The sequence below is a fragment of the Acanthaster planci genome, linkage group LG17 (assembly GCF_054643075.1).
Source record: "Acanthaster planci isolate LZ-2023a linkage group LG17, COTS_SCS, whole genome shotgun sequence".
Classification (NCBI taxonomy): Eukaryota; Metazoa; Echinodermata; class Asteroidea; order Valvatida; family Acanthasteridae; genus Acanthaster; species Acanthaster planci.
In genome coordinates this window covers 3,124,359-3,152,172 of record NC_141793.1, presented here as the reverse complement: position 1 = coordinate 3,152,172, position 27,814 = coordinate 3,124,359, and the positions used below count along the sequence as shown (strand labels likewise).

At 43.1% G+C, this 27,814-nt stretch overlaps 2 protein-coding genes across 3 annotated transcripts in view; one reads left to right on the top strand and one right to left on the bottom strand.

Annotated features, from left to right (window-relative positions):
- The window catches only part of LOC110982616 (serine/threonine-protein kinase 17B-like), a 36,602-nt gene extending 27,046 nt beyond the window's left edge, over positions 1-9,556 (top strand). The window contains exons 4-6 of the mRNA XM_022241162.2: positions 5,761-5,890; positions 6,270-6,498; positions 6,738-9,556. Of these exons, the coding sequence (XP_022096854.2) occupies positions 5,761-5,890; positions 6,270-6,498; positions 6,738-7,293 (915 nt within the window). The 3' untranslated portion in view covers positions 7,294-9,556. The remainder of the gene's footprint in view (positions 1-5,760; positions 5,891-6,269; positions 6,499-6,737) is intronic.
- Positions 9,557-15,697: 6,141 nt separating this feature from the next.
- On the bottom strand, positions 15,698-27,632 carry LOC110982597 (uncharacterized). 2 transcript variants are annotated; one of them, XM_022241138.2, is made up of 11 exons: positions 27,480-27,632; positions 26,647-26,776; positions 26,214-26,342; positions 25,753-25,882; positions 25,440-25,552; positions 24,931-25,072; positions 23,684-23,868; positions 23,212-23,383; positions 22,130-22,277; positions 18,524-20,519; positions 15,698-17,510 (listed from the first exon to the last, which is right to left on the bottom strand). In XM_022241138.2, exons 2-9 carry the CDS (start codon positions 26,755-26,757, stop codon positions 22,138-22,140), a joined length of 1,122 nt encoding a protein of 373 aa, XP_022096830.2. In that variant the 5' UTR covers positions 26,758-26,776; positions 27,480-27,632; the 3' UTR covers positions 15,698-17,510; positions 18,524-20,519; positions 22,130-22,137. The 2 variants fall into 2 exon arrangements, with proteins under 2 accessions (XP_022096830.2, XP_087004384.1); XM_087148258.1 differs by having other exon boundaries at positions 18,524-20,507.
- Positions 27,633-27,814: the final 182 nt, after the last annotated feature.

Sequence of the window (27,814 nt, the reverse complement as noted above, 5' to 3'; positions counted from 1 at the left end):
TCGAGGACCCTTGTTGACTCGTTGGGACAGCAAAGAAAAGCACAAAATGATGGGCACTGGGGAGAATACGACACGTTCCTTGAAATAGGGCTTGGAGTTTTGAAGTAGGAGAGATGAATGGTTTCCTATTTGGCTTGTCTGAGAGATTAATCATGTCCTTTCAAATGGGCATTTGTATGTTTTGACAGCTTGCTTGCTTCAAAACTGTCAATTTTGCTGTCGCTCGCAAAGTAAAGAATCGCTCTGTTTACAAACCTTACACGGATGGATGTACGAGTAAACCTCAATGGAAAAAGTATAATATAGGAAATTGTAATACTTTAATCAGTACACATAACTTTGCCGGTACCTAAATTGAACCTTTGTCTACACTTTGGTCTTGCAGTCATGAACAAAATGCACAAATCAACAGTCAGCAATATGTTGTGATGATAACCATTAAACTTCATAATATCTTCACCGAATGGATGGTATAAAAATTGTTGTACATGGATGTAGATCAGCGAGTTCAAAAATTTGAAAATTCACCAGGATGGATGACTTCTACATAGGCCATCAGTGACTCAATGTACATGTTCAGTGTATTTGTAGTACCACTGAGCCCTCTGCTCAGCATCTGTAAAGGCTTTAATAATGTGTAGCTCTATCATATGTTGATGGGTGAAGCTTCCTGAAAAGGTTTAAATGCTAAGAATGTGCCGCCCATTACCTGCTCAGTGGTGGGTTAAAGGGATTAAGAAAGGGTCTTTCATGGTAACATTTCCTGGAGGGAAGTGTTGCCGGTAAAGCAGGATGGAATGAAGATTTGGCTCTATACTTTGCAATGCATGAAAGTGTTGAGTCAGCTGGACTGTGCATGTACACTGATGAGTGTTTCCTCACTGAGGATGAACAGTACATTTTGTTATGGAAATTCAAGTTGACCCTTCTGTGGTCTCATCGGAAGTGCCCCTCATTACTCATGGGGGACAGTTACATGTATATAATCACTTCCCGGCCATCTCTGCCCAGGGAGAGGAAGCCCAAGACAATCAGTGGGCTGATTGTTGGGGCATTGTTTCGGCCCTTGCGGTGGGCTCTCCGAATCCGGAGGGAGCAGCAGGCCTAACCGGGGCGTGTGGGCTCCTAGACAAATTGTGGGAGTCTGGTTATGTTGCAAAGGGAGGGGATTAGGGGACATATGTACAGAGGTCTGGGTGCTGCCTGCATGAATAAATGAATTTTGGACTCAGACTGTGCGGGTCTCAATTGTTAGACACTTTGAAGAGGATTGGTTTGCAACCAGGTGTGCAGAAGCAATCCAATGGGGGGAGGGGGCTTGGATGAGGAAGGGGAGGGGAGTTGTTCCCTTAACTCAGTTTGCACCTTCTTCCTACACATGTACATGTACATGTACTTTATCCTGGGGGGGGGATTTCAGCTTGCTGTTAGACATGTGTATCCAGTTGTGTGCACACATGTTTCTGTGATACATTATTTATCATCTAGTGAGCGCTCAGTGCCTACGTCTTTTGGCACCAAGAGGACTTTGAAAAAACAGGAAGTCGCGTCCTGTCTTTGCTCCCACCTCCGGAGGGTTTCTGTGGAGGACAACACTTGGTATCCTTCCCATGAAGAGCTGCTCTGTGGGCGTTGGGTTCCCTTGTTTTCCCACCGTGTGGAGCCTGCTGTCTGCTTCTGGGCTGATCTGTGGACAAGTGTGTACTGTTGCAATGGGATTAGGCAAATGTGTACTAAATGTACACATGTACATGTAGTGAACAAACATGGCTTGGAGCCAGCCAAAGGTGAACAAACAGGTGGAAAAAAGGATAAACAAAAAAAGAAAGGACAGAACCCTGATGGTTACATGTGTACTGGTATGGATGCTTCTTAATGTCAGTGTGCCACAGCTGTTATTTCATATGTCGTTAGACTGAGATTCATTGAATAAATCTTAAGATGAATCGTGCGACAGTTTCAACATTGCGCACATGTACATGTATGTCATGTATGAGGCATGGAACATTCATTGATAAAGGATTTGATTACCTGAGCTTGAGAAGGTACTGGTACACGGATTTGACCCCGCGCTTGCGGTTTCCAGTGCAATTTGTGTCTTCTCGGGCTCCTAATTATGGATGCAGTCAAATGAATTGCTGGCACGTGTAGCATTTTAAGACCAATCTGAAAGAGTTTTGCATTAGATTTCCCCAATTTGGAAACGTACATTCCCAAACTATTCCATTTTCCACACGCCATTTTGGGTGGAAATATTTTGCATTGCACTTACGGCATGCACATGTACATTTCAAGGAAAATTGAGTCGTTCGCAGTGTGAATTCGGGATGATAAGATTAATTTTATGGATACTGGTAATTATAAATACTTTTTTTACCGTGGCATCCAAATTCACACTGTCAATTTCCTCTGTGGTGAGGTTCAGTTGAATGACTGTGGTCAAGGGTAGAGGACACTGCACTTCTATTTTAAACTCAAAATAAAAGAAGAAAATGGCCATACCGAAAAGAAGGTTACTGCGTAGGTCAGCCTGGAAATAACTGTCCGGTTCCTTTCGTGCTTGCCTTGTGGTTTTTTAAGGTTAATTGTTTCAGTGACAATAGGAATTGGTTGTACTTGGGTGACAGCTCTAGTGGAGTTGAGCAATATACAACCATAATTGTTCATGAAAACAATTGTCTTCAACTTCAAGACGCAGCAAACTGAAGTCAGGGTTTTTACCACAGACTAAACATGTTGACGTCTGTGCACACCAAAGTTTTGTACACCCAAAAGCAGTATACATCCTCAGTGTTTATTCAAAAGGATCAGATGATGGAGAAGCAGTTTTTGAAACTGCACAGGTGTCAAAGTTGACTCCTTCCATCTTTCAGGTGATTTTACATACCGGTATGCACATGTACATGTACACATGCACTGATGTACATGTACACATGCACTGATGTACATGTACACATGCACTGATGTACATGTACGCATGCACTGATGTACATGTACGCATGCACTGATGTACATGTACACGTACACTGATGTACATGTACACGTACACTGATGTACATGTACACGTGCACTGATGTACATGTACACATGCCAGTATCCGGTGATTGTACATGGTGGTGTACATGTACTGTACATACATGTATACAGCGTGTGTGTACCTGTAGTGGTGTACTAACTCATGAATGTGTATTTAATCTGTCGTCAGAATCCTAAGCTTGAACAACGTGACCAACAACATACTGTTGTAAATGGAAGTTTCCCAGAAGATCATAAAGAAGGGTTAAACACTGCTGTATGGGGTGGAGTTTATGGTACCGTACTTTTGACAGCCGTCAATCCAGTATCTTTGTAATCTTGTACACATTGTGTGCATGTGTTTCTCTGTGCCCAGAACCTGTGCGCACCTATGCAAAACTTAACGCCTGTACAAAATGAAACTGTGTTCTCTTAATCCTTCATTGCTGTGGACAGATTTATAGCTGGCTCATTATTTGACATTCCCTGTTAACACCTTGAGGCTGAAGGTGTTGAAGCTGAGGTGTTTACTGTTACTGGAGAGGTATCAATCAATTAGCCTAATGTACAGGTGTTTCTGTGAACCCCCTGAGCCCAATAACAAACAGTGGTGTTGTGTCAGAAGCAGTGTTATGGCTGGGATCTTGATAAATGACACAATGGTTTGCAGAATTTTCTGGGGAAATGTTTACAAGCCTGCACTGGTACTCAGTGTGAGAAAAAAAAAGCTTATCAGGTGCATTTATGCTTAACACCACTATCATTATTTGTCATCGTGCCAACCGGAATTGCATGTAAATCCTGACCAACTTTTGTACTGGGAACTTCCTCTTGTCAAGCAGCTACAGTGCTATACGTGTCTCTGTCCTTGCTCTATGTTCTACCCAACGTCAACCAATAACGAGCTCTGTGATCTTTCCCCGATGTAAAAGATATGAATTGTGGCTTTCTCTGCTACATTTAAATGTACTTCTAGGGCACACATAAAAAGCTACGGAAGTTGTTGATAAAAAGACTTGTACATGTACAAGATGAAACCATGGCTGTATCTTGTCAATGGCCATCTTGTATTGTGCTTCACCGTTCCTGGTCCACGATGTTTTGAGAGGTGCCGTTAATTAGACGCGACACTGATTCGTGTGACCCAAATCTCACACAGAATGCTGTGGCTTTTGTTTCAAACTGGCAGCACCCCCAAGGCCAGCCTAGCAGTTTAAACTGTCCGAATCTCTACCGGAGGAAGTCCCGGTTTTTGTAATTCGTCCTGTTGAGTGATCAAATCAATCAGGAAAAATAGATGCTAGAGACACGCCATCGGTAATACACTGACCACTGAGGTCAGGGACGCTGCAAGGACACCGGGTGATAACAGTCCGCCTACCCAAGGCAAAACACATTAACATGTTGCCACTCTCTCTTTGCTTTCCCTTTAAAATGGCTGTGCCCGCTATCTCCTTGAGCCACACCCCCTCGGGCCCCCACCCCTTTGGCCCCTGCCCCATTTGGCCCCACCCCCTTTGGCCCTATTTCCCCGGTCCCCTGCTGGATATGTCACGTCTTACATGTACCGGTACCACTAGTTGAAGTACCGTAAAATTTCTGCATCTTCCAGTGTCCAGCAGCTGCACATTTCATTCCACTGAAATTGACAGTGTACCACCCCATTACACTTCGGGCTCTCCTTTCCACCAACTCCCTCAACATCTCTGCTCGGTTGCTCACAACCCTTGCCTCAGCCCATGCCTCATTCTCTTCTTTCACTCTAGTAATTTATCTCCAGTAGTCATCAGACTTCACGTCTTGCCCACCGTAATTCCCCTCCTCCCCCCCTCCGTGTTTTTTTTTGACCAAAGCACTGCACTGTCTTCTCTTCAGCCTTCAAACTGCAACTGGCTTGTAATAACATGGGCTCTGTCCTTTGAATCACGGAGCAAGCTTTGAATTGACCCAACCCAACTGCCTGATGGGGAATTCTCGCCCTGTAGTGACCTTTGACCCTAATTTGGAGCATGGGGAGGTACTTTTGTCTGTGCTGTTGGAGAGTCTAGAGCGTTGGGAGTTCAAGAATGTTCCCTTAGGGATCACTGTGGGACACAGGTGAAGAATGTGGCGGGTTTGAAAGTGGACCTGGGAGACTTTGACTGGAGATACCCAGTGAATTTGAAGACAGAGGTGTTCACTGGTTTTGTCGCTTTCGCGGTACATGTACCGATTTCAAATCTTTGTGTATGTGTACCTGAGTTTGTTTCTGCATTCAATTGGGGACCCTGAACAATAGAGGACAATAAGGTCCCCGATTGACAGAAGGTCCCCGATTGACAACTGTGTACAAAACATATGGCTGTACAAACAATAGAGGAACAATAGGGGGTCCCCGGTTGCAGGCAAATACACACTTGTGTGTACAAGTACATGCATCTCCCACTTCAAGTGGCTCAGCAACATACATGTAAGATCATACATGCTTAGCAAAGTGTTAAATGCACCTGTCCCTGTCTATCCTTTGGAATTCAGTCGAAGCGTTTTTAGAAATTAAAAAGTAACTTTCATGCATAAGCGTGCATCTCTTTTGCATGACTGCATAAAGAGTTACAGCATGAACTGGTTCAGCAGCCTGTTCTTACACTCAACTTGTTGGGCTACATCGTGTCCATTCTGAGGCTAATTTCAATAAAATGTGGCATCTGAATATGTCATTGTTTTAATCATGAATCTCTCTGGTTTTTTTTTTCTTTTCCTCTATAGCCTCAGAACATTCTGTTAACCTCAGGACTGCCATGCCTCGGCGACATCAAGCTCATCGACTTTGGCATCGCCAGGCTGGTCCAGAATGGCGACGTCATCCGCGACATTGTCGGGACGCCTGAATTTGTCGGTAAGGGTTGCATTTGTGAATGGAAAGTTTTGGGTCAGGGAAGGGTATAAGTTGCCATTTGTAACTGTGCACATAAATGTTGGCCGCAGCTTAGTGATAAATGATTAATAGCCCTAATGGTACTCAATTTGCCAATCCGGTCACAAGTCAAATCACAAGCTGTTCAGTTGGTGTGTGACTGGAGTTGTCCTTTGTCACAGTCCAACCCATTACTTTCAACTGGTCTTGTAGGAAGGACGTGCTGGCTTCTGTCAAATATGGTTGACAGGGAAAAAAATTCCTATTCAAAAGAGCAAGGCCTTGAAAAGAGCCAGTCAGCCATAAACTTAAGAATTACAGTTCAAGATTTTTAAAATTGAATCGTTTGTATTTGCCACAGCACCGGAGGTCCTGAATTATGAGCCCATCACGCTGGCTACGGACATGTGGAGCATCGGCGTGCTGACCTATGTCATGCTGACAGGCATCTCGCCCTTTGCTGGAGACGACAAACAGGAGACCTTCCTCAACATCTCCCAGGTCAGCCTGGACTTCCCCCAGGAGTACTTCCAGGACATCTCGGAGGACGCCCAGGATTTCATCCGGCGGGTCTGCGTCAAGGAACCTGAGTAAGTGTGCCGATCCCTGCCAAGTACGGTCTGCCTGTTCTGAGGCCGTTTTCAGCGGCAGTTTCAGTTGATGGCTCACACACATCAGAAGTTGAAGGCAGAGTGTCTTGTAGCGTTTCTTTTCACAATTACAAGCATCACTGTAGCTGGAGACTCTCCATTCCTGTCCTGTGCTGTCCATTTTGCTGCATCGTTTGTACCCCATTCCTGAGTCGTTTACATTTATCTTCATCTCGCAGGAAACGACTAACGGCTGAAGAGTGCCTTAACCACCGGTGGCTTCACGCCAGCTGCAAGGCGATGACGACTTTGACAACATCGGGAAATAGAGTGAGCGAAGACAACAATAACCAGCTCAAGGAGGACGTTGACCAAGATGAGGATGTCGCGGACCAATGCTGCGCAGATGATCCAGAAACAACATCTTTTCCCCGCGACACACCGGACTCACTCATATCTCGTCGCAACAGTTCCCCCGAGGTGCTCCCCGCGACTTGCAATCATTCCACAGCCCAGACGTTCACCACTACTACAACTGTAACTGTCCGAACGGTGCCCCTGGACTTCGATTGCACCGATGGCGGAAAGGACTCCGAGAAGAGAATCCTTGATTCAGAGGAAGACTTGGAGACTACGGAATCCGTCGCAACAAATTCGGACTCCTCCGAGCAGCACGAGGGCTGCAGGTCGCCCTACCACAGCCCCTCTGTCAACCGACGCGTACTCCTCAAGAGCAAGGACACTCTACCCAAAGACCTGAACCAGCCAAAGAGAATATGCATCCAGGTCGTCTAGCGAACCTGAGCAGACGAAACTTTTCAGGGAGGGTGATCTGCCCTTTGGAATAATTTATGGCTTGCAACGGCCCAGTACATACTGTTTAGATCTGCTCAAAGAGCCATATCACAATGAGAGAGCTTCCGTGCTATCAGATTAATTTGAATGCCAAATACTCCATCTACCTGTCGTTACTTTTTGTCCAAGAAGAACTGCTAGCTTAAATGGTTCCCACATCAGTTTTGTCTTTTACGACATTCCAAACTGCTGTCGACGCTGACAAGGTTAATTGGTCCAGCCCGACTACAGCCTTCAAAAGAATGTTTTTACAAGTGAAAGGAAAGAGACATGCTTGAAATACTGTGGCTATTTCCCGTTACATCCAAATATTGTTGACTGTACGCCCTGTCTGCGACGGAGAAAAATGGTCATGTACATCTCTACTTCCCAACTTGATGCAAGGTGGCAGACGTTTAACAGTACACAGTTCAGTGAAATGCCTTGATTCACCTATCTCATGCAGTGTCAGACTGTCAAGTGCCCACACATGCAAAATTCACTGCTTTTTTTTTTGCACAGGAAGTCAGAATTTTTCTTTTTGCCAGTGAAAGTGCACCGTTATTGCCTGCTTCCTGTTTCTTCAAAATCGTACCGTACATTGGCGTGTCTTTATCATACACATCTCCTTAGTTTTGCCTTCTCTGCCCATCTAGAATGCTTTAAAGGGTGGTTATCTGATGCTGTAGGCAAAATTATTTTTCACGGGGAATGATAAATTTGAGTTTGGTTTGTTGGCATCAAGTAACATCAGTAGGCGCTTAATAGAATGCAGACAACTCTGCAAGGCGAGCTGCCATTGGTAGATGTTTAGGGTGGAGGGAGGCTAATGACCAATGACAAGACTTGTTAAGTTTACGTTTGGGAAAGCAAAGTTTTATATGTTGGTGCACATAGATTTGTGACAGTTGTTACAAAACGGATGAATTCACATTAACAACTCGTTGGTTTCTCCAGGCTTTTTTTCCGTGTTGACGTTGATTGCATTTAATCATGATTCATGTACATTTCTTTATTTGTCTATTATGTTGTATATTTTGTTAGGAGACTCACGTTATTCTGCCATGTAATCTTAGGAATTTTAGTGAAAAGAGTTAACGGTGTTTTCTGGCCAGTTACTTCATTTTGGAGGAACTCTACACAGCAAGTGGGGAATCTCAACTTGTTTTGAAAAATCAAATACGGGCCAGTTTCTTCATTTTGGAGGAACTCTACACAGCAAGTGGGGAATCTCAACTTGTTTTGAAAAATCAAATACAGGCCAGTTTCTTCATTTTGGAAGAACTCTACACAGCAAGTGGGGAATCTCAACTTGTTTTGAAAAATCAAATACGGGCCAGTTACTTCATTTTGGAGGAACTCTACACAGCAAGTGGGGAATCTCAACTTATTTTGAAAAATCAAATACGGGTTTGGGGAGAACTACATACATGTAAACCTTGCATTCTCAAATTTCCCAATACGTGTAAGAAAGCTCACCAAAGTAAGACCAATTGCTTACAGATGCATGTTTTCAGACAGAAGTAAAAAAATTTTCTGACGCTGGTGTGGGCATTATTCATTTCAACAGTGAAAAGGGTATGTTTGGGGGCATGTGGCCTTGCGGTTAGGGTTCGTAGCTTCTGATCAAATGGTCGGGGGTTCGAATCCAGCTGGGTGGCAGCATGCTGTGATCTTGGGCAAGTCACTTTACCCCAACGTGCCTCTCTCCACCCAGGAGTAAATGGGTACCTGTGAGGGCAGACATGGTTGTGTTGTTTGCTCTGAAATGGCAGCATCAGGCTAGTTCGGTATACTCCCTTAGAAGCCGAGGTGGTGTCAGGAATGTTCAGATGATGTGAGCCCAACGTGCAGGGATAATGATCATAAGTGCATAGAGACATTACGTTATTTTGCCCTCTGTAAGAACTGATTATTATTATTATTTTTAGAGCGTTCATTTTGCATTTAACATAAACATGGAATACGTAAGAGAAAAAGCATTGTTGGACATTTTGGGATTTTATTCTTGAAGGGAAAATCACTTGAGATCTACACCAGGTTAGAGCACTTTTGTCACCAGTCATATTGTTGCTGTAGGGGTAAAGCCACAACTTTTTTTTTCAGTCAAAGAGTTGTATAATCTAACTCAGTTAAAAGAAATTTGTATATACAGAGATTCTGTAGGCTCGATTTTGTACACAATAAAACACGAGTGCTCTTAAAATTGTTTATGAACACAAAAGTACTGTTCTGGGAGTGTGTGCATATTGCACGTTTCCTCTGTGTACTGTGCGAGCAGGAGGCAGCGACGTGCGTACTTCAAGCTGCAAAATGCTTTAACGCGCCGGCATTTGATTGGCGTGAGTGCAGATTTGCAGACAGCAACTCATACCCACCATAAAAGGCAGAAGCAAAGTAGGGTCTCTGTACGTAGGCTGGTCAAACGTGACTTGTTCTCCAGTTCTCTCAGCACACATTCACGTGTTTTCCGACCACCTGACCGATTCTTCATTATAGAGGGCGGTACACACAATTTAGAAGGGTTTACTAAAGTGCGCATGTGCGCTGACTTAGTCAATTTTTTTTTGCGATCAGACTAGAATATTTAAATATATCATCCGAACATTAACTTACAGGAAGAGCGTGTTGGCCTAGTTGGTAGGCAGTCTAACGCCCATTCCTGTAGACCTGGGTTCGATTCCCGCTGGGGGATTTAAAAAGGGGCGTTTTACTTCTTTTTCCATTTCTCCTTTACTTGTTTAAAAAGAGTAAAATATCCATTTTATTTTATTTTATCTAGTTGGGGTAGACAACCGCCACGGAACTCCGACCTGGACGGGACTCGAACCCGGGTCCAGCCGCTCTGGGGGCAGGAGCTCTACCGACTCCCCCACTTTGGGTCCCCAATAGGAACTTGTCTTTCCATATATTTATCTATGAGACTCAAGCAAGGAGATCGAAAAATAAAGCAAGCGCCCTCTTGGGATTCGAACCTGAGACTCGAGGATCAGAAGTTCGAAGGCTTGTCTCTGAGGCCACGTATAGCGCAGGCGTCTGGACAGACTCATTGGTCATAACGCAGACACTGGATACTGCCTGAAATTACACCACAGAGCACCCAGCATACACAAATGCCCCGGACACCACGCCATCACGTCTTCGCGCTACATGCTCATGGGCATTTTACCCTTGCTGCTTTCGTTCACGCCCCCTTTTGGGAAATCCTGGATTCACCGTACCCTTGTTCATGATTATTCTGTTAAAAATAGCACCCTTGAGATTTTCCGATCTTCTCAAATACCAAGACCATTATACAGCTCAAATCATGTACCAGGTAATTTGCAAGTTGGTAAAACCTTCGACAAAGCAACGAAGAATTCTCGAACGCCTTAATTCTTTTCCTTGCCAGCTGATGGCAAAGTGAGTTCCGAGTTTGGGAAAGAACTTTCTTTAAACGTTCTAGGCGTGAAACACGGTTTACAGTCCCTAAAACGGGTTTTGGCAAATACTGAATTTAGGACTTCGGATTACGATGACTGATTTGGAAAGAATTTTCTTGGATATTGCACCTGTCTAACAGATGCTTTAGTTGTACTTGGAATCACGCGGAACTGTAAATGCAGTTGTTACTTTTTTAGTGGAGGGGGTTTGCCATAATTCAAAATCGGACAGAGGCAAGATCAGAGCTTGTGACGCCTTCACGAAACCAAGTACTCTGCAAACAACCAAATCTGCCCTTTAACTTTCTTCAATTGCAGACCAAAACTATAGAAGGCTTCCGTTAACGTTTTCAGAGTGGTGAGAATAACGTGTGTCATTTTAAACAATGTTTGGCTGGAAGAAATCAAATCAAAGCCTCTACTAATACTTAACGGAATACTTAAATAGCGCCCTCATTCTTAAACCGGGTAGTGTACACTATTTTTCGCTGCACGTTGTAAATGTAAGCTCTGTCTGTCCTGCTTCGCTAGGTCCCTAAAGTTAATGATTAGAATAATTAAGAAGGCCAAGCGACAAGGTTGGAATTATTTTTGAAAAAAATGCCCAAATTTGCAACTGAGCGGGCCTATAAAAGAGCGCCCTCTTTCTGGTACTGCAGCATGCGGGTTTCAGTAAGATCGCGACACGTTACAGATCGCAAAAATATCATCACATTGACCTTGAATTTCATCAGTCATAGAAACGTTTTCGCAACATTTTCCCAACGACAGACCACGGAAGACAAAACGATAATTTCCCAGACAGGTACATAGCCTCAGTCGAAATAAAACTGCCTTGAAAAGGTATTGAAGGCCTGTTTTCTTTAAGACACTGTTATGCTAATATGCAACCAAAGGTGACGGCGTTCACGGATAGCACCTAATGAAATGTTTCAGATTTGTCGAGTCAAAAATGTTCTGCATGTGAACAAGTACACAGGCATTTTCCTCCAAATTTATTAGCAATATCTTTTTCAATTTACTGTGATTGAAAAACGTGCGGATAGGGAATTTCAATTTTTCCTGATTTCACTGAATAAAGTATCATTCAATGTACCCGCTCCGAGCAGAACAAAAGAGGGCGTTTTTTGGTAATCACTGCATAGGCTTGCACCATGTTGAAGCACCAAATACGCGCCCATAAAAACAAGTTCAAAATCACTGAGACCGAAATAGCGCCGCCTGTTGACTCTCGTGAAGAGGTTGGCCTCCGTTTTTCACTGGAAATTTCAAGATTACGGCCAGAAGATCACTTTTCGTTACAATTTTATGGGGGTTAGCTTGCTGCGAAATTTTTTTATTCGCCTTTCCGAAGATACCCCAAAATATGAACGGAATCGGTGCTGAATTAGGTCGATATGCAAACGCGTCCGGTCGGGAAGAGAAATAAATCTAGCGCAAAACCGTCAGCAACTCTAAAACCTTCACACCTTTCTCCACCACCGCCCACTTTTGAAAACTTCAGGAAAACTTCGAATTTTTTAATGTTTCGAGCCTTCAAAAAATCTCATCAAAACGTGAAAAACTACCGTTTACGAGAAAAGCTTTTCAAGAAATCACTAGTTTTGATGACTCTGGTACTATTTCTCAATTTTACTTTCACAAAACACGTGAGGAAGAGGCCTTATCTTACCATGGAAATATTGTGGTCAGGAATTTTTATTTCCAAAAGTGAAAATAAGACACGAAATAAAGCAGCTGTTTGCTTGGCACGAATTCTCATGGCCCTCATTACGCATGCAAAGGACCCTAAAAACGGGACATGCGCAGTTAATAATTTCCCTCTGAAACATAAGCGCGCGAACCACGGCAAACGAGCGACCACCATCATGCGGTACAACGGCGAACCGGAACCACAACGGATCCCTGTGCACTAACTATGCCACTGCTGTAATACAAACTGAACCACTGCAGACACGTGTGCGTATAACCCCACGTGCGTACGTGCGTCAGCTGTCCTTATCATCATAATGCCGAGTCGGACCGGGACAAGGCACGCACGTAAGGGCGAGCAAAGCTGAGAGTGGGGTAACGGCTTCACTGGGAATCGGACGGTCACTCGCAAAGCACAACGGCCCGACGTACTGTGAAATGTACCGTACGTGTTAATTTAAAAGCAAGCCTGCTGCAGCGGAGGGTATTGTACATCACACCTTGCAGTGTTTCCGCCACGCACGGACAGCAGACCAAACGGCAGGGGTTGTCAAAATCATCGCCCAACGCCTTGATCAAGGCTGATTTACTCCGGCATGTATGGTCTTTGCGTACACGCAGATCACGTGCAAGAACCCGCCAGTAACCACCTGTCCTTTTTTTGCCGATTGGGGGTGCACTTCAGCTCGGGGCTGGCGGAATCCGTCAGAACCAATCGCAACATGAATAATAATAACTTCTACATAACATGTGTGCGCATCCTATGTTTATCAAACTCTAAAATATCACATGCACAGTGACATGAATTTGTACACACAGCTGGACAGTACCTACGTCGTAGCACTTTCTAAAACGGTATTTTGGTTGGATTTTTGCTTCTTTAGTTTCCACTGGTTTCCATTTATCGGCCAATTTTGAAGGAGAAACATAACTGAGCAGAGATTTTCTTCGAGTTTATCTTGTGGTGCTTCGGGGCCTCCATCTTGTTCAGAAAATGCACTAAAACACTTTCAGTTGCGATCGACGACCCTGACAAACTTTGCCAAGGAGTGAAACAATCAGGGAAATTATTACATTAACTGCTTGTGGGGTGCATAACAGTAACAAATTTCACACATTTGGGGAAAAATCTCCAAACGAGTCTTTCTGCCGCGACTTGCATTTGACACCAGTTCAATTAAATTCTAGGATATTTTTGAGAAATCTTTTGTTTTTCAAACGCCAACCCGTCGTCAAAACGGGCCGCTAAAAACAATATTATAGATCACCCTTCGTGCACAGGGTGACCTGTCCGAGACAAGGGCACTATGTGACTCTAAATTAAAAATCATGTACATGTATCGACAAATAAAGGCTTCCTTTGGAAGACATGGGATTCAGAAGTTGACCAAAGAGGGAGAGCAATTTTCCTAGCAACAGAGGCTCCTTTGGTTCACGAAAGACTACGCGTCTGAAACGCAAGCGCTGCAGTCGCACCGCTGCCAACAAAATTCCAACCTGGCTCTTTTCAACCGATGAGGGGGTGCTTCTGCTCAGAGCGGATAACGAGAACGACCGGAAGTCGAATTTGTATGATCACAGAGTCGCGTGGTTAAGTCGCTGAAAGATCAAAGTGGATGACTTGCATTTTCAAGACGCTTTGGTATTAGTATTACTTTTAATAATAGGCGTACCCCTTTTCTCCTTACCACATACTACATGTGCAACTGGTTAAAGTGTTGTAGTCGAGACCATCACAAGACCAGTCACAAGATCATGCACAAGACCAGTAAAAAGACCATGCACAAGACCAGACACAAGATCATGCACAAGACCAGACACAAGATCATGCACAAGACCAGACACAAGACCATGCACAAGACCAGACACAAGATCATGCACAAGACCATGCACAAGACCAGTCACAAGATCATGCACAAGACCAGTCACAAAATCATGCACAAGACCAGACACAAGACCATACGTAAGACCAGTAAAAAGATCATGCACAAGACCAGACACAAGACCAGTCACAAGGAGAGATAATGCACCAGACACAAGACCATGCAAAAGACCAGTCACAAGTAACAGGGTGAACAATGACAAAGGCATGCTTTTGTTGCAGTTCATTTGAATAGTGATTTGAATTCAGAGCGGAAGTTTTACTTGTGTTGGTCTTGTGAAGGTTTTCCGTGGTCTCAACTATAACAGTGCTGTTAAACTTAAACTGAACATTTTCGTGAGAAAATATGTAAACCAAATTTTACCAGTACCAGGGAACAAGCGGCTACATAAACGATACGGAGAAATTGGACAAATTCTGCACTCCACAAAATCCCTGATCACATTGCAGGAAATTAGGCATGAAATCACCCAGTGAATTTGTTCTTAATTAGAACGGTTAAAACAGGGAAGTAACGCTTAAAAAATGCAACTTGATACAAAAAGATAAACAAACAGAGGTCTTACAGGTCTTACAAACTGAAAACAAGGAAAAAGGATAGCGTGGCTGATCTGTTGGCTGCTCGGGTCCGGTCCACGGCGAGGGACATTCAGCAGAGCGCCTTGGCTTAACCCAGGGACCTTGGACGCGGTTGCACGGTAGATAGCTTGGCGGTGGTCAATTATTAATCCAGGCTAACCAGCCCGTGGTCCAACTTACATCACTGCTCCATGCACGAACAAAAATATGGCTGATCCGGTTTCCTTCCTCCATCTTTAATTAACACGTGGCTAGTGCACGCATTGAACCGACGTGTCGATTTGACCAGCTCAGGGAGTTTTTCTAATGGCATTGTGTATTGCGTAACATCGCCCGTCCGCAGCCAAATTAGCATTACAAAAGGCTTGCGCGTGGCGCAGCCGTTAATGAAGTGTGAATACAACACAAGGACTTCTTTTTCGGTTGAATCTCGATAAAGTATCTACCATTGGTCCATTGCGATTGAATTATTGAAAAGTTAACTTTAAAAGATTTTTGACATAATCTTTATAAAGGAATTACCACTCGGTGGCCAGGCTGTGGCCGAGAGTGGGTTTATTCCATGCCGAATGCGGACAATGGATCTGGAGTTTTGCCTTTAATTCATCACCCACGGTTGTGCCTTGGCACGCACTCAGTGCCGCGGGCAATGAATTGGCATGATGATGTACATAACAATACAACAATACTCTGCTCAATGAAAGATGGCTCATTTGAATAACTATGATCAAAGTGCAAGTGGACGAGAATCCACCTAATGTGGAACGACATGGAATCACAACAGACACCATTTAAAGAGCTAGGGCTACAGGCAAAAGCCAAATGTCGATTTAATCAAAACGTTTGAAGGCATTTTGTTTTCGTGTTACAGGCGTGCTTCCACTTCATGATGAAAGTAAACGGTTAAAGAAAATTTAATTTAAAATAGTGATAAACTTTGAAATAAAGAGTTTTAAAATTGCAAAATAACTTGACAAACACCTTATCTATAATATTTCTCTACTTAAAAATTGTGCTGATTATACGGGTAGCACGTACACACTTCTCTGAAAGTTGTCAAAGATGAAAAAATACTAATAGAAATCAAATGGAGAACGTAAACCATTCAAAACAATTTGGCGAAAAGTGGCATAGTGTGCATGCAGATGAATTTCCCTCGTACTTGAACTGGGCCAGACGTTTAGTATTCTAACTCAGTTATGAACATTGCACAAAAAAATGATACCGAAACCTAACCCTGTGAAGCAACGTAATTGTGGCATTATGAAAGGTTCTTCGCACGAGGAAGTACAAGTTCACATGTCACTTGAAGTTCAGGAACACACATACATTGAATTATCATGGTTTATCATGTTTTCGTTCATTAAAGCGTATGGAAAGTGGTTACTAGTCGTTCAGCACCTCAAAATACTTGACAAGTTTTTAAAGTGAATCTTGGTACAAACTTCAACTTGAGAAAACAAAAAAATCGCGATTACAAATTAACTCTTCACTCCATAAAATACACGTAGCTTACGATATGAAGAAAAATGACACAGTTGCAAAGGTAGTGACGAGGACGCATGATAATTGATGTGATGGAAGCTGTGGCTTAGAAAACAAAAAATATCTTTACAAAATGGTACTATATCAAAAATCTTTTATTCTACGGGAGGACTTAATGAGGACTTAAAAATCATACGCATGGTAAAGAGAAATGACAGGGTATAAAAGACAAGGTCATCTGTTACTGGAAAAGAAACAGGTACCCGTTTAGGACGTGGCCCGGAACTTAGTCGTGCCATGGCAAAGGAAGCAATGTCCCTTGAAGTACGCGGTATATGTACAATCGCAATTGGCTAAATTTCAACCCACTTCCCTTCTCAGCTACATGATCTTATCACTGAGTTTGCACTGAAAGCACCGCTCCTGTCCAGAACGCGTTTGCATAAGATAGACGGGAGTTCAGTGTACGAAAGCGAGGCTCTAAAGATACCCGCAGATTGAAGAGAGTTCATACACTACATTTCCCTTGAGGCTCTCGTTGAGTATAAAACTGTACATGGACATATACAATATGCACAGTGCAAAGAATAATGTTTTTCCCGAAGTGCACCGAAGGTCTAATAAAAAGTAACCGTCTGGAAAGTATACATCTTAAGAAGGGATTCCTGTTGAGTTAACGTATTTGAAATACACACCATTCAAAATCAGGTACAGTGTATAAAACATGCAATTGCAGCCTTCCCCGAAAATAAATTTTAAAAAATAACAAACCTAATGATTATAAATGGCGGGCTTCCGGGGGTCACCGAGATTCGAACAACTGAGACTGACCACCGGCTGACTGCACCAAAGATATGATGAACCCCATCCCGTTCAGCTGCTGGTCTTTACAACACCATCTTGACCCCTGTAGCCACTTTCCGTAGAGAGCATCCTCTGCCAGGCCTCGGAGCTCCACCCATTCTCCCCATTCTCCTCCAGAGCCGTCATCGTTTCACCTCGAGTCGGGTTCGTCCGTTCTATTTATTGACGACTTGAGTGACGACCACGGCAGCCACGATGCCTCCCACAATGAGAAGGATGCACACTCCGATGGCAACCTTTCTACCTAGACTCCACTGCCATGATGGGCAAGAAAGAAGATTGCACAAGGATTTGTAAATTGAAAAATAATTAAGTAACAAAACTGAATATTTTTGCCAAAGTAGCCCAACGAAATGAAAAAGCAAGAATGAGGCCACGTTGATTTCCAAAATACCTGGCTGTGCCAGCAGCCGAACACCACGACATGCATGCACTCAACAGCCTGTCCAGGGCGGGGTAGGGTTGAAACTGGGAACTTTCATTTAAAAAGCATCTTCTTCCCAAATGGAAGGTGATTATAGTTACAGGTCTAAAGTGTTGGAGCTTTTAAAAACAACTCGACAATCCAAATTATGTTGGGATGATACGGGTAATGAATGCATGATGGCTATTTACATGGAATAGGATTGGCTTGGTTTTTCTTTTTTTTATAGGGCTGACAAACACTCAACATGTTGAACTTGAGGTTAGACAAATTGTTTGTGAAAGACTTCAAGATATAATGATAAAAGTAAACGTTTTCAAATGAAGACTTTGTAAAACTGCAAAATAACTTGAACGGTGGACGGGACCAGTTCCGAGGTATTTTCCCAGCAAACGAGTGATTTCCATCCCGTTTTCTAGTTTTGATTACTCTCTTTCTCTTGCCTTTAATTGTCTTTCCTTTTTTATTTCACTTTGGGGAAGGGCAAGCATCCATTTTCATGCCGCCAATATATTTAAACTCAATAGACAGAGAATGGGGGCGTTGCCATGGTGGGCACTGTATACGCTGTGTGAAGTTTGAGATGCACTGCCCCTATCGTTTTGACATACATGTAAAAACAAACAATTGTACAATAGTTACTTTTTGCATATAATTTTTTCCCCGATTACTCCTACAAAACATACGATCCGACCAGAATTCCCACTTCGATATGGATATCATTTTAATTAAATACAAGTCCTTGATGCTGCTCGGTACCTACACAAAGGTTTCCAGATGCACAGAAATGTGTTTTATTGCAAGATATACAGTAAAATATCAATGCAATATCAATGTACTCACCTCCATTGTCTAGTATATGGTGGTGTAGAGGACAGCGGATGTATCTCTTGCAGTTGTCAAATGACTCGATTTCCTTTCCACTTTGTATTCATGTATCGATAGTAGGGCCAAAAATCTGCAGCAGTCTTGCAAATTTTGCCGCCCGTTTACAGCAAAAGCGACGTCTGAAAACAACGTTGCTTTTTATACGTAGCGGCGTTCACTGATAACGCAGAGATGTCGAAGGGGAAATTTTGTCACGAGTGAACAATATTCAATATTCATGAAACAACGCGTGGCAGTGCAGGAAATATTATGCTGGCACCCAGAGACCTGCATAATTATTATTAACATGAGTCACACCCGCGGCGTAGTGGGAATGGAGCATATGTGAGACAGGAAATTATGTTTCTGGGTAGATCCATTTTGCTTTAGGAGGTTCAAGGTAAACTGTAAATGCAACATACTCTTTAATGTGCCATTATTTTGTGTAATGTGACTTGAGAATGATGGTCAATTATGACTAAAAGGCGGTGATGTCGTGATAAGATAACTTGGATGGCTTGTGCCCATTATTAACGGGCCATCCAAAAATCATCACAACCCTATCTGGTTTCCATTCGTTTATGTACTTCAGTATTGGAGGGCTGTAACCAAATTACTTGGCTACGACTTTGAATTAAACACGACTCTAGTGGCTGCAGCGACTGTTTTACTTATAGAGTCGTGTGTAATTTCGAGCCGTAGCCAGATATGCGGCCTGCGCAGATCATTGCTGCAGTGTCGTCATCGGTATTTCTGGCCGGTAGGTTCGCGTGCCGGTCGCGTGCCGACTGCAATGAGGCACGCGCAGCAAATTACGCAAGCCTTCTGTCAATGGGCGCTGGTAATAAAGACCCTTCAACCAGGAAAAAAGCCGTGCGTTGAACGTCAATTGTTGACGTTGCGGTATGGTCCGCATAAAGGTCGTTTGGGAAAGATCTGTGTTGGAAAGTGGGCGGTGTCTGAAGGCGTGAGGATTACAAAATGCCGGCTGCTTATTATAGATTTCTTCAGTGAAAATCTTTTGGGAGAGAAGCGGTGTTTTTTGGGGTGCATCTATTTTAACCTATTATTGGTTGCAAGAATTACAGTCACAAACAAAAAAGCAGTTTCCTTTGCTCCATGAGAATAGACGGAAGGTAGCACCAAGTTCGTTTCCTTTACCCCCTTTCCTATCATGTCTGTTTATCAATTCGGCAAACTAAGTTCTCACCAGTGAGTGTTCCCTGCTCTGAGAGATAAGATTACGGAGGCCCAATGAAAGTGTGCAATGCAGATTCTAAATAAGGGGAGAAGCTCGTTGCAGGTGTACAGATTTTGTACTTCGGACTTGTTGAAAATAAAGAGAAAATCTCCAAGGAGTCCACTTTCCATTATTTTGTTCTTCTCGGCCAAACCATGCGGAATCTAATGGTGTAAATTAAAAAGCGAGTTCCACATTTCTACAAAATTTTAAACATGATATATTCACCTGGAAAACCTTTAGTATAATTTAAAGATGCAAAGACGAAACGTGGGGCAAAGTTACATTTAAAGCTGCATTGCTTTCATTTCAGATTAATGGTCATTTACAGCCAATTAAATTTTTAAAGACGTAAAGCGTTCATTTATATCATTGAGATTCCACAAAAATACAATTAGAAAATATTCAATAAAGGAATGTAACTGACCTTTATTTAATTCAGCTGTTTCTTTTACTGAAGCAGCACAAAGCACGAATTAAATTTTCCTCGACATTTATTACTGTAGCTTTCAAAATGATTTCGAAAGCAAACTTTTCAAGTTTAAAGAAAAATCATTCATTAATTTAAAGATCATATACAGCTGCAGTGGAACTTATATTTGCATCACAACTAATTTTGTGTTTTCGTGTTGAAAGAAGATCTACTTGAGAAGTTACCGGTAAGACTTCGTGAATAACAGAAGGTCTCGGCTAACTGATCTCCAACCACGTAGACAGTTCCTGAAAAAAACCCTGAAAGTATTAAGAAAATGAATTTGTGAATAATCGAGATTAACATCAAAAATTATTCCCATAAGTTTTAAATATTCCCATAAGTGTGATTTAAATCCAGGAATCGGAACCCAGATTTTCCGGCCTTGTGTTATTCTTCAGTGCAGTGTTTCTATCTGTCAGCTATCTACGTTGGGATAAGATAGACCTATTGACAATATTTGCCAGGACGGTCTCGCTGATTTTGTTAGTTTCTTTTGGCTTTGGCTTTTGGCTGTTCTGCCGTTTAGATGGGTGGTGTTCCCGTGCCTTCGTCGCATAACCTTTGGGGAATTGATGCTTTGAAGTTTTGTTTTGTTTTGTAGGGAGTGTTTTCCGAGAGTTATCTGAGAAAGATCAATTTAACTTCTCAAGGTGGTGTGCTTTCCACATTAAAAAATCAATCGTTAGTGCACACTTAATTGAATTACATTTACATGTATGTTAGTCGGGACATCTGTCACGAATGAGGTCGACAATGCATGCAGTTCTGGTATCCCCATTCCCAGAATGCAACGCTGCGAATGCATTATGAGGGTGCAGACCACTAATTCAACTGAGAATTTCTGGCCGGCTCATTAGCATTAAAAGTGCCCCCCCCCACAGTATTTTTTGAAAAAGGAGATTGTTTGGCCCCCAAAATGATGAGATTGTGTAAATCCTTGCCAGGATGAACTCCCTGGGTCTTTAAGCTTTAATATGAGAGCAGAACGGTTGAAAGATGGTCCTAAGTGCCCGAGAAAGTTGAGGGTTGCCACTTGAAAAATGGCTGCAATCAAAGTTCGGAAAATCACTTTTTGGGGGGTGATTTTGTTTTTTGTGGGAAAAATTGAAAATGTAATTGGTTAACCCACAAAAAAAAATGAAAAGAAATTGAAATAAGAGTGACCAGACAAGAATTTCATTTGTGTTTCAGAAATATCAGGGATGTTGGCGTGCATGTTATTGGGCCCTGAACAGTGCTGATTTTACACTGTTTTCAATGGGGCTTGAATTAGTGGAAAGTATCCATGAAGTCTTCACTCGTCGCCCAGAGCCCGAAGAGGGCGCTGGGAAGGACTGATGGCCGTGCACAGAGTTTCGTGAAGGAAATACGTTCCACTGGGTCACAGCCACTGATCTCTACTATACCGTCGTAGAGATCATCACAGCTAACGACGCGCCGAGGATTGTGGGTAAATGAGTGCCAGGCGGATGAGCTCGCTCGTTGTGGTGGTTATGAATTCGATATTTTTTTTTCCTCATTGCTGAAAATATTCTCACTACACTTCATTTGTTCATCCAAGATCATGATAACCATATCACCAAAAGACATGTGACCAATAAATCGTGATACTTAGTGAGAGGATAAATTACCACACTGTGATTATACCAAGGCCCTGTTTTTTGTAACATATAGCAGACTCTTTGCCCGTACCAAAGCATTGCCAATTGGCGAGCAAAAAAATTTAAATAGCGCTTCACCAACAGGATCGTGCTAACCTCGCACTCATAGGTCGTGTACAATGTAGCCAATCACAGTGCAAAGCCACCAGCCCTTCGGACGCTGTGGGTGACGACCGAATATGAAGTCACATTTGGGGGGCACTTACCCTATCTACTACGGGATGTAGAGGAAGAGATTCGGTGACCCTTTCCCGGGGTCAATCACCACGTCACGTGTGGCGTTCTTCAGAATCTGGGCTTTAACCTCGGCAGGCGTAATCCCCGGATGGTTGCTCACGGCGAGAACCGCATCACCTGCACGGTACACAAAAAAAGAAAACTGATGTTAAAAACGTGTATATCATGGTTAAGAGAAACGCTCGAGACGATCTTTTTCAAGTTGAAGAGTACAAGCTGCATACCCTTCCAACATTTGCGAAAGGGAAGCCCAAATAATGGTGATATTATAGCACCGGTAATACGAACACGAGTATTGAAGAATTGTATTGCTTAATGCGGGTTCAATTTATGTCTTCAGAGGTGAAAAACAAATGGACAAGGGGGGAGGACAAGGCGGCGATGGCTTCCACTGCACTCACAGCTCTCCCAGCTCGAAATTCTAAACGGTCTTTGGGATAATACCGCTGAACTCACTTCACAGATGTCGCTGTTGACGCAAAACCCCTTAATTAGAACATGACCCCCAACACGCTGTGGAAGTTCACACATTCAAATCCTCCGACAGACCCTGGTCTTGAGGAAAACGTCCCTCTTGACGCCATGGCCACTGTCTTTTTACATGATAATTCCAGAAATTAGGGGTCCAAAAGTGGAACATCTGACCTTTGTTATTTGACATGGAAATGTCACCCCAATTGATTTCAAACTGTTACTCTTTCTTTGGCAGGTAATTTGCCTCAATTCATCATTCGTGGAAATTAGAAAATGTGTTCTGAACGTAGAAAATCATACTTCAGATGTGACAGGGACACGAAAAAATGGACCCCTATTTTCTTGAAATAGCTACTTGCTGCCATTGTACGTAATGGTGCTTGCAGTTTTGAATAAGCTTTTGCGCGTCAAATTTGAATAAAATCTGGCATACAAAGCGCATGGTGCATATTCATTAGTGCCTTCATCTCTCCTTGCGTTTCCTGATCATCAGTATATCCATACACCAGAACAACATCTCAATGCAATGTCTTCACATTTGCAAGCCGGCGTTACAGTGAAAAGTACCATCACATACCAGAGACGTGCGGGCAAGCCATGGAGGTCCCGCTGTCGACGTGAATGGCGTATTCACCCCCAATCCACAGGCTACGGATGGAGACCCCGGGAGCGAAGATGTCTACGCATTTCCCGAAGTTGGAGAAGCCCGGCTTGTGGTCCGTGATGTCTGTCGCCGCCACAGTGATGGCCTGTAGGAAGTGGGCATTCCAAATGACAGAAATTCCATCGACCGACTGTTTAATTGTGTCTGTTTAGATCGATCTACCACCTTTTTTCTTTTGAAAAAGAGCAAGTCTATTTTTAGGACTGTTTTACTTTCTCTTTAAAAAAAAATTGTAAAGCTCCGAAACTTAGCCAATCCTCAGAAAAGCCATAAAAGGTTACAAAAATTTTCAAGTTTGCCCCCCCCCAAAAAACTTTATCCCTTCTCCAAAAACCCAGGTTTGCATCTGCTCTTTAGATGCGACAAGGAAACACCCCCTTCTTACATTCTTGGCTCTTGCGGGCGAGTAGTTACAAGCATCATCGAAACTGTTGCCGGCAGCCACGGACACCGTCACGCCGGAATTGAACAGTTTGGTGACGGCCTCATCCATGGCCTCCAACGGCGGTCCCCCGAGGGACATGGAAGCAACGGCCGGGCGTTTGCCTTCCGAAGCCACGAAGTCCATCCCTGCATTGAAGGACCCCCCCCCCAAAAAATATGGTGTTGGCGTGTGCAGATGTCGGGGAAAGGGGGCGGGTGCGGCATGTTTCTCACTTCAAAATTCCAAAACGATTAACAAACGAAGAGCACCACCACTTTAGAATTAATTCCACTTTACCTTTCCCATCAAGGGGATAGATTACTGGGGGAGTATTGCTGAAAAAAATGTCCAATTTGTCACTTTGATGAAAATCCTAGATACAAATGATTAAAAATTTAGGAGTCTTTTGTCCAAAACCCAGCCGTTCATTCGAATCACGTGTGCACTTTTTTCTTTTGATTCAATCAATAAAATTTTTCAACGACGTTTAGCGTTTAGTCCCTACGATTCGCCATCAGCCGGTTACTAAAGAGTTTTCTGAGAACACTCATATGAAAGCCCTGGAGTGCCGTCAATATTTTCAAAAAGTGAACTTCATTTCTTTTAAATTTGTTTTAATGAAATATATGTTTTTCAAATTTGTTTTTACATGTATATATTTGTTCCCGTAAAGATCAAGAAATAGAAACGTGGTTTCAATTTGTAGAAAAAAATCGTTATTATGAGAAGTATTTTCCAAGTTCGTTTTTTAGGAGATTTTGAAGTTCCTTTTTATGAGTTATTATTTTTTGGAAATTTCTTTTTGTGAGAAATACATCCGAACCTGACAAAGTAGGCCTATGTCTCATAAAAACGATTTGTTCACCTAAAAGGGACAATATGTTTCTAAATATACCACTGGATCTCATTAGAACGAACTGGAGAGTATATGTCTCAAACAAACTAACTTGGGAAACTTTATCTCGTATAAACCACGTTGAAAAAATATACTTCATAAACACGAACTTGAAACAAAAAGATACTTCGCTTTTTGAAAATAAATGATGGTATTCTAGGGCTTTCGTACAATCCGATTTCGGCTTCAAAGTAGCACAACCGGTTTTTGAGGCAAAGTCAACAAAAGAAAATGTAGGCCTGCATGGTAAGTGACTAGCCATTGTTTGCACATGGTTATCAAAAAGAATGAAGAAAAAAGAAAAGGACCTTACCGTCAATAACCTGAGATACAGTTCCGATTCCATCGCAACCCAGCACCTTCACGCCGTACAGCTTAGCCTCCCGGGCGATACCGAATACCTCGCCGCCAATCGTGCCCGAACAGTGAGTACCGTGGCCATTGCAATCGACTCCCTAAAAAAAATCGATATCGGGAATCAAACTTTGGTAGTCCACTATCGATGTAGAAACCAACAGTTCAGCGAATGCTCGTTACTGCAAATAAATCTGGATCATTTTCTCTAACTGCTTTGTTCGGAATTTGTGCTGTCGGAGGCAGGAATTTACTTGTAATTATTGTCTCTTTCGGCCGGGTAAACGTTTTCTTCCGCCAACTTTTCTGTGCTTCTTTTTATCTTGAAATTTCTGATATGGCCGATTAGGAGCCAACGGCAAGGGAAAATATGAAAGCCGTCACTCGTACATGGGCCATCGCATAACATACACCTCGGCTCTTTACAGATAGGACTACGCGTGTGGCTCACTGCCTTAAAATGTTGACCTTGTATCCGTCCTTAACACCATTGTAGGCGACTTCGGATCGGTTTGCAAAGAAGAAATTACTGGGATAGATTCCCGTGTCGATGATGTACGCATGCGCTCCTTCACCCGTTCCTGCAGAATGAAATATTGAAAATTAAAGTCAGAATCTGTAAAAGAAAATTCAAATTTGAAAAGGTGATTACACGTTCCATACCAGTTCACTTTTTTCCTTCGCAATGACTTAGAGTGAAATTTCCCACATAACTGCACAACGATTTGGGGTCTGTGACAGGGATACAGGCTGCCTTGCGCTCTGTGATGGAAGAACTTACCGGTAAACTTCGCCATCCCGTCCAGCGGCAGGTGGCGCTGGTCCACCCGGTCCAAGCCCCACGACCCAACCCACTGCGCTCGGACGACAGCGTCTTGCTCCACGTACGCGACCTCGGGCCTTCGTCGGATCTTGAAGAAAATAAATGGATGGGGGGGTATATTAGCATGCGTTCATTCAAGCTAACGGAAAATGCAATTCACGGGACCTTTGAAGTTGTTCAAAATTGTTACCGGTACCGGTGTTCTCGTCATGCGTATTGCTCTTATTCGGGAGCATGGTTATTTCCTGTCAAGAGGTAAATGAAGTCGTGTCCGAATTTATAGGCCTACTTGATATGATAAACCCGAATATGAAAGCTGGAATAGAGGCTTCACATTTTAGATCGACTCCCCTCTATCGAGCCGTAGCCAAATAATTCGAAATGCACTCAGGCCACCCCTCAGCGGCCCTTTGGCTCACCTTGGCCAGCTGGACAGAGTCCATGGCGGCAGCGAACCCTTTGAAGGCTCCGCCTCGGTATATCGTCGTCGGTGTAACCGTCGCTCTGCCGGTCGCGTTCAGGAACTCCTCAACTCTTGGACTTTCGTCCTGTAAATGTGTAAATAATAGACACTGCATTTACCCAACAGCTAAAAAAATGTATAACATTTGTCGTCATATCTTTTTTTAAGAACAAGCTTTTCCCAGACCGTACATCAATTTGCAAAGTCCTTCAAACAAATTAAAAGCCGTAGAACTAAGAGAAACAGCTAGTTTAGCCATCCTTACTTCATGATCTTACCGACAGCTTATGCAAACCTTCTATCGCCCCAAAGGCATATCCCAAAGTTGTTTTTGTCTAGCTTAAGCATACATTGCGATTCTGAAGGCACAGCCGACCAAAAGCCACTACCTTGAGAGAAACGATGTAGCGTCCCTTGATGCCGTAAGCTTTGGGTAGGTACAGCGGCGCCATCTCGGCCGCAGCAGCGTACACGAGGCACAGGACGAGGAGGAGATGCATCGTGGAAGAAAAGATGAATCTGTACCGGAGAAAGAGACCCGAGAGAAGTAGAAATCACATTTCGGACTGGGCTTAACCCCCCCCCCGCAAAAAAGTGAGAACCCCCAAGCTGCATTCCTTTCACAGCAATGAGCGTTACCGCGCGCTATGCTATTCGCGCAGGCGGGTTATTCTAAGTGAATATTCCCGGGTGATGAGCGCAGGCTTTGATCATCAGCAAAGAGGGGAAAAATCGAGGTCAACTGGGGAGGCTTAAGGAGGAAATGGAAACAACTGTTGAAACCTACTTAAAAGTTGTAACTACAGATCTAGTGGGCCCTACGCCACTTGCCGTCATCTAGTGCGAAAAGATGCGAAAATGTGCATTTCGGAAAAATTATCGTCTTCGAATCCTTAATGTCTGTCAAAATAAATTCTCGCATCAAACTAAGTTGGGCATAAATTAAACTTGAACAAATTTTTTTCTGCAGAAAAGTTGTCGTACTAGATACCCCACTACGGAGCCCGTAAAGGGGCATGCAGTGAAAACAAACTGGGAATACAAAAATAATTTCAGTTATGCACGAAATACAAACTGATTTTTTTGCATTCCGAGTTTGTTTTAAACGCATGCCCCTTTAAGGGCTCCGTACTCCACCAATATACGACATTTGCATTTCAGTGTCTTAAAACAAAATTTATCAAACTGAATAGGTTAATAAGCACTAAGATTTTCAACTTACTCAGCTGTACGGAAACTGGGAAGGTCGATTTCGGCCAGTGGAACTAGGCAAAATGATTTCGGAAATGCACACTTCGGGGAATTTATATCCAGTGGGAAATTGACGCAAAACGCTCATCACATGACGAATTCAAAGGTCACTGTCATGCTGGTCACAAGACGAGACATGGAGATAAATGACTGTAATGTTGGGCCAAAGTAAACCACGTGCGTGGTTAGCTTGGAACTAAAAGGCAAAAACCTTTTTTGGGGGGGGTGTGATCGGTAGCTACGCCCCATACGATAATCCTTAGGTGCTATTCTACTTGATGGAAAGCCACTCTATGAGCCGCAATT

Coding starts and splice junctions, on each gene's coding strand:
- LOC110982597 (XM_022241138.2), bottom strand. CDS start 26,757: ATGCATCTCCTCCTCGTCCTGTGCCTCGTGTACGCTGCTGCGGCCGAG. Junction 26,343..26,646: donor GCTACATCGTTTCTCTCAAG/GTAGTGGCTTTT, acceptor ACACATTTACAG/GACGAAAGTCCAAGAGTTGA. Junction 23,384..23,683: donor CGCCCGCAAGAGCCAAGAAT/GTAAGAAGGGGG, acceptor CACTTCCTACAG/GCCATCACTGTGGCGGCGAC.